The sequence below is a fragment of the Mastacembelus armatus genome, chromosome 12 (genome assembly GCF_900324485.2).
Source record: "Mastacembelus armatus chromosome 12, fMasArm1.2, whole genome shotgun sequence".
Taxonomy (NCBI): Eukaryota; Metazoa; Chordata; class Actinopteri; order Synbranchiformes; family Mastacembelidae; genus Mastacembelus; species Mastacembelus armatus.
Genome location: NC_046644.1, coordinates 20,974,420 through 20,987,419, shown reverse-complemented (window position 1 = coordinate 20,987,419; position 13,000 = coordinate 20,974,420). Strand labels below are relative to the sequence as shown.

The 13,000-nt window shown below is 38.2% G+C and overlaps 2 protein-coding genes across 7 annotated transcripts; one reads left to right on the top strand and one right to left on the bottom strand.

Moving 5' to 3' along the window:
- Window positions 1–87: 87 nt before the first annotated feature.
- On the bottom strand, window positions 88–10,115 carry prpf4 (pre-mRNA splicing tri-snRNP complex factor PRPF4). 5 transcript variants are annotated; one of them, XM_026297317.2, is made up of 16 exons: window positions 10,004–10,026; window positions 9,435–9,525; window positions 7,756–7,965; window positions 7,497–7,683; window positions 6,579–6,666; window positions 6,235–6,314; window positions 5,211–5,304; window positions 4,979–5,073; window positions 2,652–2,710; window positions 2,114–2,237; window positions 1,917–2,006; window positions 1,703–1,825; window positions 1,360–1,467; window positions 847–965; window positions 428–534; window positions 88–337 (listed from the first exon to the last, which is right to left on the bottom strand). In XM_026297317.2, the coding sequence occupies exons 3-16, from the start codon at window positions 7,925–7,927 to the stop codon at window positions 251–253; spliced, it is 1,533 nt and encodes a 510-aa protein (XP_026153102.1). In that variant the 5' UTR covers window positions 7,928–7,965; window positions 9,435–9,525; window positions 10,004–10,026; the 3' UTR covers window positions 88–250. The 5 variants fall into 5 exon arrangements, 4 of the variants coding, with proteins under 4 accessions (XP_026153102.1, XP_026153100.1, XP_026153098.1 ...); XM_026297315.1 differs by having other exon boundaries at window positions 7,756–7,968; window positions 10,004–10,022; XM_026297313.2 differs by lacking the exon at window positions 9,435–9,525 and having other exon boundaries at window positions 10,004–10,115.
- Window positions 10,051–11,652, top strand: cdc26 (cell division cycle 26 homolog). Of its 2 annotated transcripts, none has more exons than XM_026297318.2 (3): window positions 10,051–10,163; window positions 11,136–11,231; window positions 11,416–11,652. In XM_026297318.2, exons 2-3 carry the CDS (start codon window positions 11,151–11,153, stop codon window positions 11,620–11,622), a joined length of 288 nt encoding a protein of 95 aa, XP_026153103.1. In that variant the 5' UTR covers window positions 10,051–10,163; window positions 11,136–11,150; the 3' UTR covers window positions 11,623–11,652. The 2 variants fall into 2 exon arrangements, with proteins under 2 accessions (XP_026153103.1, XP_026153104.1); XM_026297319.1 differs by having other exon boundaries at window positions 10,078–10,210.
- The last annotated feature ends 1,348 nt before the right edge of the window (window positions 11,653–13,000 follow it).

The following is a 13,000-nucleotide window of genomic DNA, read 5'->3' as shown; positions in this document are numbered from 1 at the left end:
TATATTTGCTTTTGCCTTATATATCTATATTTTTTTTCCAAGTCAAGTTTCAGTGAACCCACAATTATGACAATTATTGAGCTAATATAACACTCATTTTCTTGTCATTTCTTTATTTGTTTCTGTAAATGTTTTGAAGAAAATTTGAAATTACAGGATTTTAGTGAAAATAATGTCAACTTTTATTTTATGAAAAACAAACACTGAAACATTAGTCACTTAAAAAAATACTACTGCCATCATGGTGACATCACTCAGACAACCAGAGCTTGAAGGTTCTGTCATAGGAGCTGGTGGCAATCAGTTTCCCATCAGGTGAAACGTCGACGCCCATCACCTGAAAGTGAAAACAGATGTGACACATTAAAACACAAACTATTTCCACCAATTAGCATCAGTGTCTGAATGGCCCAATCAGCCGTTGTACCTTTCCCTCATGTCCAGCCAGCGTCTTCAGGGGCGTCCAACCCGGATGACTCCAAACCTTTGCTGTGTTGTCATAGGCTCCAGTCAACAGGAAGTGACCATCTGTTGCTATAAGCAACAAACAGGAAATTAGGCTAGAAACACAAACTGGGAACACATAAATTATAAAAAGTTGGAAGAAAGTTTAAAAGAATAAAAGTAAAATTGAAAGAGATAAAAAACTGAATAAGTGAGATAAGCAAAAAGAAAATCCAGGCAAAAAAAGAAAAAAAAATACAATGCATTCAAATAAAAATATAAAACAAACTGATAATAAAACAAAAAATAGTAAATAACAGCAAAAACAAACACAAAAATTATGAAATGAGTAAAATAAAATAAAATAAAGATTTGTTTTCAACGACAAAGGTGTGTGTTTACGTTGGAAGCGGACAGCAGACAACAGGTTCTGGTGGGCAGGAACTGTGTACAGACACTTCCTGTTTCTCAGCTCCCAAACTTTGCAGGTGTTATCACCACTTCCTGTTGCCAAGTGATACCTGAGAAAATCGAACAAAAGCAAATATTAAAAATATTCAGATTCATCTTGTGTCATCAAAAAAAAAAAAAAACACGACACTGCCTTTTGAAACCACGTTACTTGCTAATGTGCAGAAAATAAAACAAGCTTGTTAAATAACTAATTAACAATTACTAATTAGTAGTATTACTAGTATTTTTTGTGGTATTTCGACTGCATGAAATGAACATGTTAAAAAAAAGTGGACCGACTCAAACAAAAAAGTAGATAAAACTGAAATTATAGATAATTTTACTTAATATCTTGTCACTCTGCTCATGTCATTGGCTGTTTGGTTAAACTGCTCTGCTTCGCTTTATATTTGTAACCGCTCTCCTCTGGTTGTGTTGAACATGCTCGACTGACTGGCTGACCCATTGGGGGAGAAGTGCAGGCTATAGATCTCCTTCAGGTGTCCCTCCAGAAAAACAACACAGCGTCCTGTCCGTAGGTCCCACACCCTGCCAAATGCATCCAGTCCTCTGATCGGGCAAGAGCAGGGAGGGGCATGGTAAGAGAGAGATGATGGTTAGAGAAAGATGACTGATTTACAGACAGAGGTTACAGCCACAGAAAAGCAGGATTTTACTTTAGTGGAACTCATACATTTAAATGTTACTGTAGTACTACTATTGTTATTGCCAGATACTAGAAAACCAATGTCTACAGAATGCAGTAGAGCATGTAGTAAAGCCTGTAGCACAGAGAGTACTTTACCCAGTGGCAGCCAGAGATCCATCAGGGTGAAAGTGCAGGTCATGGACTCCTTTACTGTGCCCTTCCTGATGAAGGATTTCCTCTTGAACCTCCAGATCCCACAAACGCCACGAGTTGTCATAACTATGCATAGACCAGTATATGTACCGTGTATTAATATTTAATAATACAAGTACACAGAAACACTAATGCTGATGGTTTGAAATCAGTTTACCAAGTTGTTCCCAGGAACCTGCCCGAAGGATGCCAGGACACCCGGGACACTCGCTCACTGTGGCCCTCGATGTCTGCCACCGGCTCATCACTATGGCAACCAGAGAGAGACAGGTCGGCAAGGCAGCCAGGTAAAAAACAAGAATACTTTATTATTCAGGTCTTTACATTCTCTACTCATTCCACCTTGTACCCTACCTCTCTAGGTTCCACAGTTTCACAGATCCATCGGCAGCACATGAAGCCAGACTGACATCTGATTGGTCGAGAGAGAGCCCAGCCTGCGGACGGAAGACAACTGCACCTACGTTGGTGTTGTGTCCTTCGTCCAATCATAAAACAGGGACAGTCTCAGTTATAAAGAACATGTTAACATTACAGATCTTTATTAATATACAAGCTTTATACTTTCAGTCAGCTGATGTTTTTAAGATTAACACAACCTATGTATAAAATATATTAAATATTTTCCACAATTTAAATATAATTAAATGTGCAGTGTGTAAGATTTAGGGGCATCAAGAGGTGAAGCTGCAGCTGAAGGTGTTGATAGGTATCATTAATACTATATTCCATTTGTGCTAAATCGTACACACTGGACCTTTAAGAATTACAATTAAAATGTAAAATTAATAAAAATTAGGACAAACAAACTGTATAAGCACAAAACAATAAAATTAAACCTTGTGATAACTAAAATAAAAGTTAATTATAAAACGTGGGAAGTTCTGCCCACCTCTGAGCGTACGAATCAGGTTACATTCAGGGATGGACCACAGCTTACACAGGCCACTCCTGTCGGGGATGTTAGCATGTTAGCATTATCTGTGCCACATCACATTTACACAGTCCGGTAATAGGATCCTAAAAACTATATTCTGTCTGATGTGAGAGCTCCCAGATGCAAAGCCACCACCAGTTGATCGCCCCCTAGTGGCTGGTTGCAGTATAGGTCAAAGATGGGGCATGAGCCAAACTAACCAAAATAATTTTTACCAAAGCTGATTTCTTTCATTTTCTGTCGATATAACCACACCAATTTTTATACAAATGATCGTTTTCTGATCAGTTTGTTTTTAATTAGTTATACTTTTTTTTTAAAAAAAACAGTGCATTTCAATAAATTAACAGGTTGGATTACCAGTCAGATTCTGCAAGGTAGTGATAAACTGTCAACCAGAGGTTACAAAATGCATGATGGCAGCCAACGGATTCACATTGTTTCAACATCAATTGTGCAGAGCAGAAGATACTTGAAGAATTTAATTTTTACTTTGTTAAGTAAGAATATACCCAAGACTTATTCTGCCCAGGCTGTCTCTCATGCAATATATATTGGGCAAACAGAGTGACTTGTAACTCTTGATGTCTGCCAGGGGATTTTAGCCGGCCCCAGGTGATGTCATCATTATCAACCAATCAACACACATATTTTCAGTTGCTGTTGTATGACCAGGAGATAAGGCGAGCATGTCAATTGGCCTGTGAACGTTTACTAGCATTGCTAGTGTGTTAGCTTGAGTTTAAAGGAGTAAAAGAGTACCGACTAGTATGTGCTCAGCTATAGTAGCTTAATTGCTTTGGGATGAAGTTATGAGGGGAAAAAAAAAAAAAAAACTGAAAGGAGACCAACACGAAATTTGGATGGGCTAAAACAGGTGGGAATTGGCTATGTAAAGCATTTTCAAGATGCTACCTACACAAACTAGAACTGGCTTACAGCAAGTACAGAGAAAAATAAACTGTTGGCCATGCTTGTTATTCAGCATTGACAGTGGTATATGGATTGGTTTTGGGAGCCTGCAAACAAACACCAAAGCTCTGAACAACATCTGATGGCTGTGTTTGTGTCCCCCTAAGTTCAAAATTTGGGGACACAAGTACATTTGCAGCTGGATGATCAGAGAAGGAGAGATATAAGCATGCACAAAGAGTCTGCTACCGAGTTTAGGTTACCAAAAACTAATGTACTTTTCAGATGTACGAAAAGGTCTTTCCCAGGGAAGAAGTAATGGGTTAACAACGTCAAGCTTTTTTGCAGCAATGGAAATAAATTAAACCTTGAAAACTGATGCTAACAATTCCTACAGGTGTCCCAAAGTTTTTGATTTCCCTCTGTCTGTATAAAAGCAGTGCTGGACACCGTCTTCAACACCGTCTGAAGCACAATTTGGATAGTACTGATCTGCAGCAAGTCATATACTTTTCTTATAATGGCCAGAAAAAGGCCGGACAAACACAGCATCAGAACCCTTATAAGTAGAGGTCTTTCCTTTAATGAAACTGCAAAGAAAGCCAAGGTGCCCAGTGAGGACAGTTTACTCTACCTTCCAAAAAACCTTGGACACTGGACTAACTGACAGGAAGAAGTCAGAGAGAACCAAAGCCACAACAGCTCAGTCTCCAGACTTAAACCCCATCAAGCTGGTTTGGGACAACAAACCGGACAGAAGAGTGAAAGCAAAACAACAAGTGCAACACATTTGTGGGAACTTCTGCAACAGTGTTGGGAAGAACTTTCCCAACTACATGTGATGTCTGTTGTAGACAGAAGTATGTTTGGTTTTTATACAGTTAATTTAAATACCCCCGTCTGGTAACATTTGAGAAATATCTTCCATTTTTAAAAGCTATAAATGGACATGCAGAAAACTTAAAACCCTTCTTCACAAGGAAAGGGGTCAGATAGTATCTTTAATTATTGCTGTTGCCACTGTGATTTTAAAGGCAGACACAGGTTCACTTGTCTTTTGCAAAAAATAGCCAATATTTCTCAAATGGTGACAGGCAGGGGTCTTTAAATTAATGAGCATAAGTGCATCTGCAAAAGGCGGCTACTTTGCGAGTCAAACACTGATTGAATTTTGTTGTTCAACATTTTTCCACGATGTTTTTTTATGCCAAATTGTTTTTTTGTTCCATGTTTAATTTTAGATTAGGCCTACACTGATACATTCAACTGCTTAAATTTCAATAAAAACTGAAAAGAGATCGAGGTGGGTCCAAACTTTTGAGTGGTAGTGCTGAGCTAATGCTAATGCTAGAGTGGGCAGAGCTTTTTACCAGGAGGCTGTGGCCAGCATTTTGGAGTCAGGGCTGAAATGGCAGAAGCTGATGGGTCGATCATCACCGATTTGGCTGCAGAAGTTGTTCAGGTTCTGGAGAAGAGAAGTAAAACTTTTCAGTTCATATACACAAGAAAAAAGTAACATGACTTCTTGTTTTGTTTCTCATTTGTTGAAATATTTTACTGAATATGTGCTTTTAAAAAAAATCCAATTAATTATTTTCTCACCCTCAAGCTCTTGTGCAGCTCCTGCTGCCGAATCGTCCTAGTTGCCTCAGCAATATCCCTCTGAGCACGTGCAGCTTCCAGACGCCTCATCGCCCTGATTGGCCAATCAGGGTAACACAGTGCTGGTTTAAACTCAAACACTGTAGCTATAAAGCTAATCAGTAGGTAGCTACTTATTTAACCATTTTAATTGTTAATTTGTGCCTTGTTTCTATATTCCATGTTAGTCAGTCTTCTGTTGGTTATGTTGATGGTTATTGCCATAGAAAAGGAAAAAGGAAGCTATATTTCAAAGACTCAGTTGGTTTTCTCAACACAAGTCCAGACACGAACACACACACTCTGGAGGCAGACTCTGTTGATAAATATTTCCTTTCACAAAATAAATATATAGTAAACTTTATCTTTCAGACTTTATCCCTCTCCGAACTATGATAGGATCTGCAGAAAGAGCGGTTTAAAAGACTAGAAAGACTTACCTTCTGCAAGAGGTCTTGCTAAGATACCAAATACCAATACCTGCCTAAATATCTCAATACCACTTCTGAAACGATGCCACGGAATAAACTAAACCATCAGGAAAAAGTAATGGATTTACAGATGACAGAACATGAAACTTACGAAAAAATAAAGACAAAATATTGTGAAAGTGCTGTGGATAATGTATAAAGAGGCAACCAGACTGAATTATGTTAATCACAAGCTAAAAAGTTAAATTAGACAGTTGTCCTTAATTTCCTCGTCAAACCCTGATGGTGCAAAAAAGTTCACCTGTCTCACACTTTTGGTAAATGTTTTCTATCACATTCACTAATCGCTACCCTGTTCCTCTTTAAAGTCGGCATATCTGTCAACAGATGGGCTTTGCAGGTTTGGCCTGACTACATAAGTGCAAAAACGCTGCGTTTCACTTCTTGTGTCTGCTGGATGGTCAGAAGCATCCTCACACCCAGACAGACTGAGATCTCCTTAGGTTCATCTGGTCCACCTTTTTCTCTTATTGGTCACTTTGTTGCTGACTCACCGAGGAAGAGAGTATCTGGCCAACCAGAGGCGGGAGTCCTTCAAGGAGGTGGAGCCTTCATGGTACCACGTCTGCTGGCACTGTGATCGGTCAGAGGAGTGTAACTTTTAGAGTTTTACTTGTGTTTACTGTATTTTGCAGTTTATATGTGTAGTTTTTTGTTTGAACTGGCTTATTTCTTCATTTTTAGAACAATGCTTTTCTAAAACCTGTTTAACTATACTGTCCAAAAGAGTTTATACTGGAACAATAAACCAGTTTATTCATCCGCATATATTAGTTCAGATTTTTTGTAGCTGTGTATTGATTTCTCTATGAACTTGTGTATTTCTCTGTGTACTGACCTCATCCTGTGACCTCTTAGCTCTCTCTTCATCTTTCCTGGATTTCTTCAGAGCGTCAGGACCAACGACAGACAAGATACCTCGCAGTCTGAACACAAATACAGAAATTATAAATAAATAATTTTAATAACAATACCATAACCTAATAATATACGATCACATTTAAACATTTATTAAAAACATTCTAAATTTTAATTATTTTTACAGGGATGCACTGATCCTAATATCAGGTCCAATACCATCCTCTAATGTATTCATGAGACTTCACATCAACATTGCACTGGCCTCTCGCTGGGCGAACAGGGGGTTATACAAAGGAGGTGGAGAAATTTTAGCAGCTCCAAGTTATTTTCAACTTATTTTATTACAAGTGACGACGACAGAAGTAAAGCTCACTGTGATGTCAGTTCGATCTCCAAGAGGAAAGTCGCAGCAACAGTGGAGAAGAAACGAGGACAACGCTCAGCACAAGCAACAAAATCCAACAATAATGGAATGAGTACATGCTTTTTATCAAACACTTGTTGAACAAACAGAATACACAGTTGAAGATTCCCAATCCCAAAGTCTGCCCTAAACAGTGAAGAACCCCTCTATTACCTGAAATTCAATACACTGAACATTACACACATGATGAATGCAGAAGCCAAACATGCAGCATATTGTGGGAAAGGGCTGATTTTTTAGTTATTAGCGACGTTAATATGAGCTTTTCTTCTAAAACACAGCTCAGAAACTCATTTAATCTCTCAGCAATCCTGCTGAAATTGTTTGCACCTATAAATAAAGCATCAAGAGCTTATTTTATTTATTTCTGCCTTTATTCCTTGTTCTTCAAGTTTATTTTCTTGTTTCATGATTAAAATCTTATTCTCTGAAATGAAGTTGCAGCTAGAAAACCTCAATCTGTTATCCCACCTCTCCCGGCGGTCAGCTGGTCCCTCTCCGAACAATGTGATTGGTTCTCCAAGCGCCCGGAGGCCCGCTTTCACTTCAGCATCATCGGTAGAAACTGTGATTTGCCGTGCTCGTCGCCGCCGCTCAAACTCAGCGAGTGCTTCCTGCTGGCGTTCACTGACCCGGTCCTCAATCTCGAGAGTTTCCCCTGCAGGGCATCATGAGAAAGAGTCACACTCACACCTTTACACACACCTGAACTGCACTATTTGTGACCCACCTGAGGAGATGTTGATGTTTCCCGCCTCAATCCCTGCCTTCACCGCATCACTTCCTGTCGCTGTGCCACTCACTATATCTGAGCTCAGACGCTCTCGTTCTTTCTCTTCTAGGCTGCCATAGTAAACACGACTCTTCTTCACGGCCGGAGCCGCATCCTCATCATCCGACATTGCAAATTAGTTGTTCTGCTGCTGCTGTCACCCAGAGGCTGCTGGGAAAACCCCACACACACGTCTTATTATCAAAGAAACATTCAGCTTAAAATACAATAAACTGAATCATCCCAGAAAATGAAAAAATGTCTTTATTTAAAATATTAAATAAAACTTTTGTTCTGATCCACTGGTCTTGTAAAATAGCAACATAAATTTCATATATCTAATAAATTAATATAAAAAGCATAACATTGTATTTTGTAATACCAAACGAATTTCACAATACTATGAAAAATATTTTAATGTGAAAACAATCTTGTAGAAATTAGACGTTCACTGTCAAAATGAGATGCTGAAATGGCAGCAACAGTATATAAAAAATATAAGAAAATATATTTTAAATGAAAAAGTTGAAAACATAAAATACTGCACCAAATACTCGAATAAATCAATTACAAAAAATTGTCGAGGTAAATTGCGTTATTGGACCTGCTACGCATAGAGATCATTGTTCCACACGGACCATAATCACTGTCTCATAAGGCATTTCCGTATCAAAAGTCCGCACTATGGCAGAGAGTGAAACCGTCCGTAAAAGGCAAAAAATGTCCAAAGTTTGGGATCGTTTAAAACTTAAATAAGATGACAACACGGTAGTATTATTGTTTAAAAATGCAAAAGTCAATTTTATCCGATTACTCGAGTAATCGTTGACATACTCGGTAAAATACTCAACTCCAAAAATGATTGATAGGTGCAGCCCTATAAAAAAAAAAAAAAAAATAGCCAAGCACTGAAATAAAAAACTAAATTCTTTGAGTAACAATGAATGAGGAAAACTTCATTCACATACCAGAAACAAGTATGGAAGCTAATTTTTCTCAAAAAAAAAAGAAAATTTGGCCATGTCTAATCACGATTATGACACCAAAAGAAAAAAAAATTACTTCCATACTTAATGATTCTTAGGAAATAAAATAAACTACAGTTCAGTTTCACTTGTGTGCTCTCTTGTGCTTTGTTAACCAGACTTATTCTGATCCCTGACCTTCTGCTGCTCTGTGTTCCACTGAGACAGTAGTCTACAGCTGCCAAGCTTCCATCTCTACAGAGTGGACCAAACAGAGTTAACTGGGAAAATGAGAGGAGGGGAAATCTGCTTCTACATACGCAAAGGTTCTTGTAAAAGTGTCACAGTGTAGGGGAAAATATGTAACACAGACTTGGAAGCTCTTTCCATAATCTGCAAACCATTTTATTCACAGCAGGAGTTTTCTTCATTCATTCTGGTTGGTGTTTACATCCAACCTCAGGGCTGTGTTAGTGCAGCGTTACACCTGTCCTACCAAATCACACGGAAGGAACAGAAACACCCAGACTCCCTGCTCATTGTCTTAGGGAATTTTAACAATTATGTCTTGCACCACCTTGACTCCCTAGGAATCTATGCTTGGATCCTGTTTGTGGACTTCACCTTGGCATTCAACACCATCATTCCAGACATCCTCCAGTCCAAACTCACCCAGCTCACTGTGCCAGCCCTGCCAGTGAATAACCAGTTTTCTGACTGACCGGAGGCGGCAGCTGAGGCTAGGGAGAACCATATCCAGCACCTGGTCAATCAGCACAGGAGACCCCAATTATGTGTGCTCATTGTTGAAAAAAACATTGAGAGCCACTATGTCAAATTCCTTGTGTCCAACATCCTTGGCAATAAAACAGATTCTTTCACACCTGCTGATATCTCCTTGAACATTTTCCACCACTATCAGATCATTTAGAAAAAAAAAAAACATTTAGCTTCAGAAACTCAGCTTCAGATCAGAGATTAGTTCCGGTCTTATCTGAAAACCACACGGTTTGCCCATGAACAAATAGAAAAAACAAGGTTTTTCTCGATTTTATCAGGGAAAGTTGCTGAAAAATGGGAACAAAACGCGGTGAAACACGTTATTAGCATTAGCTTACAAGCAGCGACTTATCCATCGCCACACAACGTCACACTTGGGCAGGTACACGACAGATATGACCAATGGCTGTGAAACTGTTTACTAAACCTACATTTAACATTTTTAATTTTCACAGACTTACCGCTAACGACAAACCGACTGACCAACGTCGTCTCTTAGCACCGTGACCCGGATGTAGATATGTCACCACTTTCCGGATCAAAGATTGTTTTTCCGGTCGACAAAGCAAACAAGTATAAGCGAAGGCAAAACCGGGAAAAACAAGCGACTCCGTATGTCAGGTAACTTCAACAGGTGTAGCCTGACTGCTCACTGAGTGCTAGGCCAGGTAACTTCCCTCAGGTGTAACTTACTTGTTTCCGGTTTAAATCGCTGCTTGTAGACGTTAGCCGGTTAGCTTAGCTTCTGTTTACCGATCAGACTGAAAGTCAAACGGAACCAAAACTCCCGGTTTTATATTTAACTGAACCGAAGCTGGTCAATAGAAGATTGATCTCAATTTCTACCTAGCCTGATAATCAATTAACTGTTTCTGTCATTTACGTAAAAACCAAAACAGTCAATCTGAGTTCCAGTAGCGGCTGTGGAAGATTAATTGATTAATTAATGGATTAGTCGCTTCATTTTCTGTAATTTATTTCTAAAGAGCGATGCAGCACAAGAGTCCGCCCCCTAGACGCCTGCAGTCTCAGGCGCAGTCCTGTTTATGATTGACTTTCCAATCACTTTACATTTTTGACTGACCCGTATTAAGTTTTATGTATTTTGTCTAAATTTAATACCCACAGAGACATTGACTGTGATGAAAACGCTTTAAAAATGCTTTATTCGCAAAAGCAGCAAAAGTCCAGCTGCTGGTAAATGTTCTGACAACAATGCTACAGCTCTGACATTACTACAATTCAATACATTTGTGCGAAAACCTCAAGGGAAACGCACAGGACAAGCAAATTTAGGAACACAGAGCTAGCCAGATTTTTGTACAACAGATTAAAATGATCAATCGTTTTAGATGTAAAGACAGTGACAGTAAAATGGGGTGTCAGAGTAACGAAATTTCGTTTCTCTGTATGTGCTCCACATGTGGCAGAATTGACAGTAATGCAGACTTTGACATTGGTACTTTAATGTAGTAGTAAAATAAAAGATGTTAAAGAGAAACCCGACTCAAAAACCAAGAAGACAAAATGTTAAGAAGTGAAACTCCTGATTCAAACCCAGTGATCTTGATATTTTTGTCTGTATGATAAAAGAAACAGAATCAAAAGATGTTAAGGAGAAAACCGACTCGTCTGGAGCTGAAGATCGACGACACTGAAGAATTTGAGAGCGTCAAGAAGGAGCTTGAGGTTTGAATGTATAATATATTCATGCTAACCAGTAAGTAATGTTACTAGTAATCAAGTGTCCATATCAGTAGCACTATTAGGTTCCCTGAGTATTCTTCACATTACCAAATCTGCGTTGCTGTGGTGAGTTCAACTTATCTTTACACTGAAAAAAAGTTCCATAAAATTTTAAATTTTGTTTTAGACCAGGAAGCGTCAGCGGGAGGAGGCGGAGTCAGGAGGAGGCGGAGCTTCTGTCATCAATGTCGACATTAATGGAGGCGGAGCCTCGGCCTCAGCATCGTCCTCTATGGCGGCGTCGAGGGCGGAGCTAATCAATGAAAGAATTGGGTACAAGCCACACCCCAAACCCGCTACGCTGCCGACATTGTTTGGAAGTTTACAATTTTAACAAAATAAAGCGAAGTTTAAGCATTGAAAAGCTGTTTCTTGACTGATTGAAATGATGTCACACCAGTGTTATATGACTTGTTTTATTTTCATAATAAATGCAACAATAATATTTTTATAAAGAGCTTAAACAAATATAAAAGATTAGTGTTTGAAAACTGTAAAAACTCAAAGATGTTTTAACAAAAGAAAAAACATGTAAAAACATCTTTATTTACAGTAACAGTCAGTAGCTCCACCCTCACAACATGCTGACCAAATGATTTACATATTGCAGATTATACATATTTATATTAAACTTTTAAACTTTATTTTTTAAACATTTTCAAGTGATTTTGAAGGATGTTATGACAACCAGTAAAAACTGAGCAAGTGCTGATGATTCGATTGTTTTATTTTTAAAGATTTTTTGAGCCATTTCAATGTTTTTTCTTTCATAAAAAAAAGACAATTAACTGTAAGTTGATAAAATTTTGTTTGGAGAAGTTTATTAAAACTGAATGAAAACTGAAATCCTCTTCTTCCCACATTTTAACTTTTGGAGACTTTACTTTCACCTGACAACAAAATGCTGGGCTTCTCTGATAGGTCAGAATTTTTTCTCAAAATTTCTTTTTAAAAAAAATGAAAAAAGGCGGGGTGGGCGTGGTCTGTGTGATGTCAGGCAGCTGATTTGTTAAAAAATAAAGGCCAGTGTTACTTCAGATTCAGGAAGCTGTTGACAAATATTAAAATTAAAATGAATAAAAAACAAAGGTAGCTGACTGGTCCATAGCAGTGCAAAAATTTAATGTCATTGTTAATGTAGCATCAGGTGGATGCATGACTACATCTTTCACCTGCTTCATCCCACTTGCAACATGTCTCATCTTTACAATTTTAGCTTATTTATAAAAAAAAAATAAAAAATAAAAAAAATGTAGGCTTAAAGTTTTCATTAAATATTAAACCTAGGTCAAACGTGACATTTTTTCTGTAGAAATTGAATGCTAAAGTTAAGTGAAAAACAACAGCGGCTAAATTAAAGCATCTGAAAGTGAGAAATGAACCGATGTGGCCTGCATTAAAGGAGAGCTCTGAAGTGAAAACATGTTGGTCTTTCAAGAAACTTTTTTTTTGTTGGAAATTAGCATCTAGTTTTCAATCTGTGCTCAGTCAGCAGTATTTTCCAAGCATGTAATCACTATGTAGCACAGCATGGAATTCAGTGTAATTAGACCACATATAAACATGTTTTTTTATAAATTTTAATGCCGTATTAGTGTCTTTAGTCTGAGCAAAAGCTCTCAGTACATTCATGCTATGCTATCAGCACCATCAGCTGGTGGACAAGGCTAGAGTCCTGTTAAATAAAAACATCTTGTCTGTCCCGAATCATG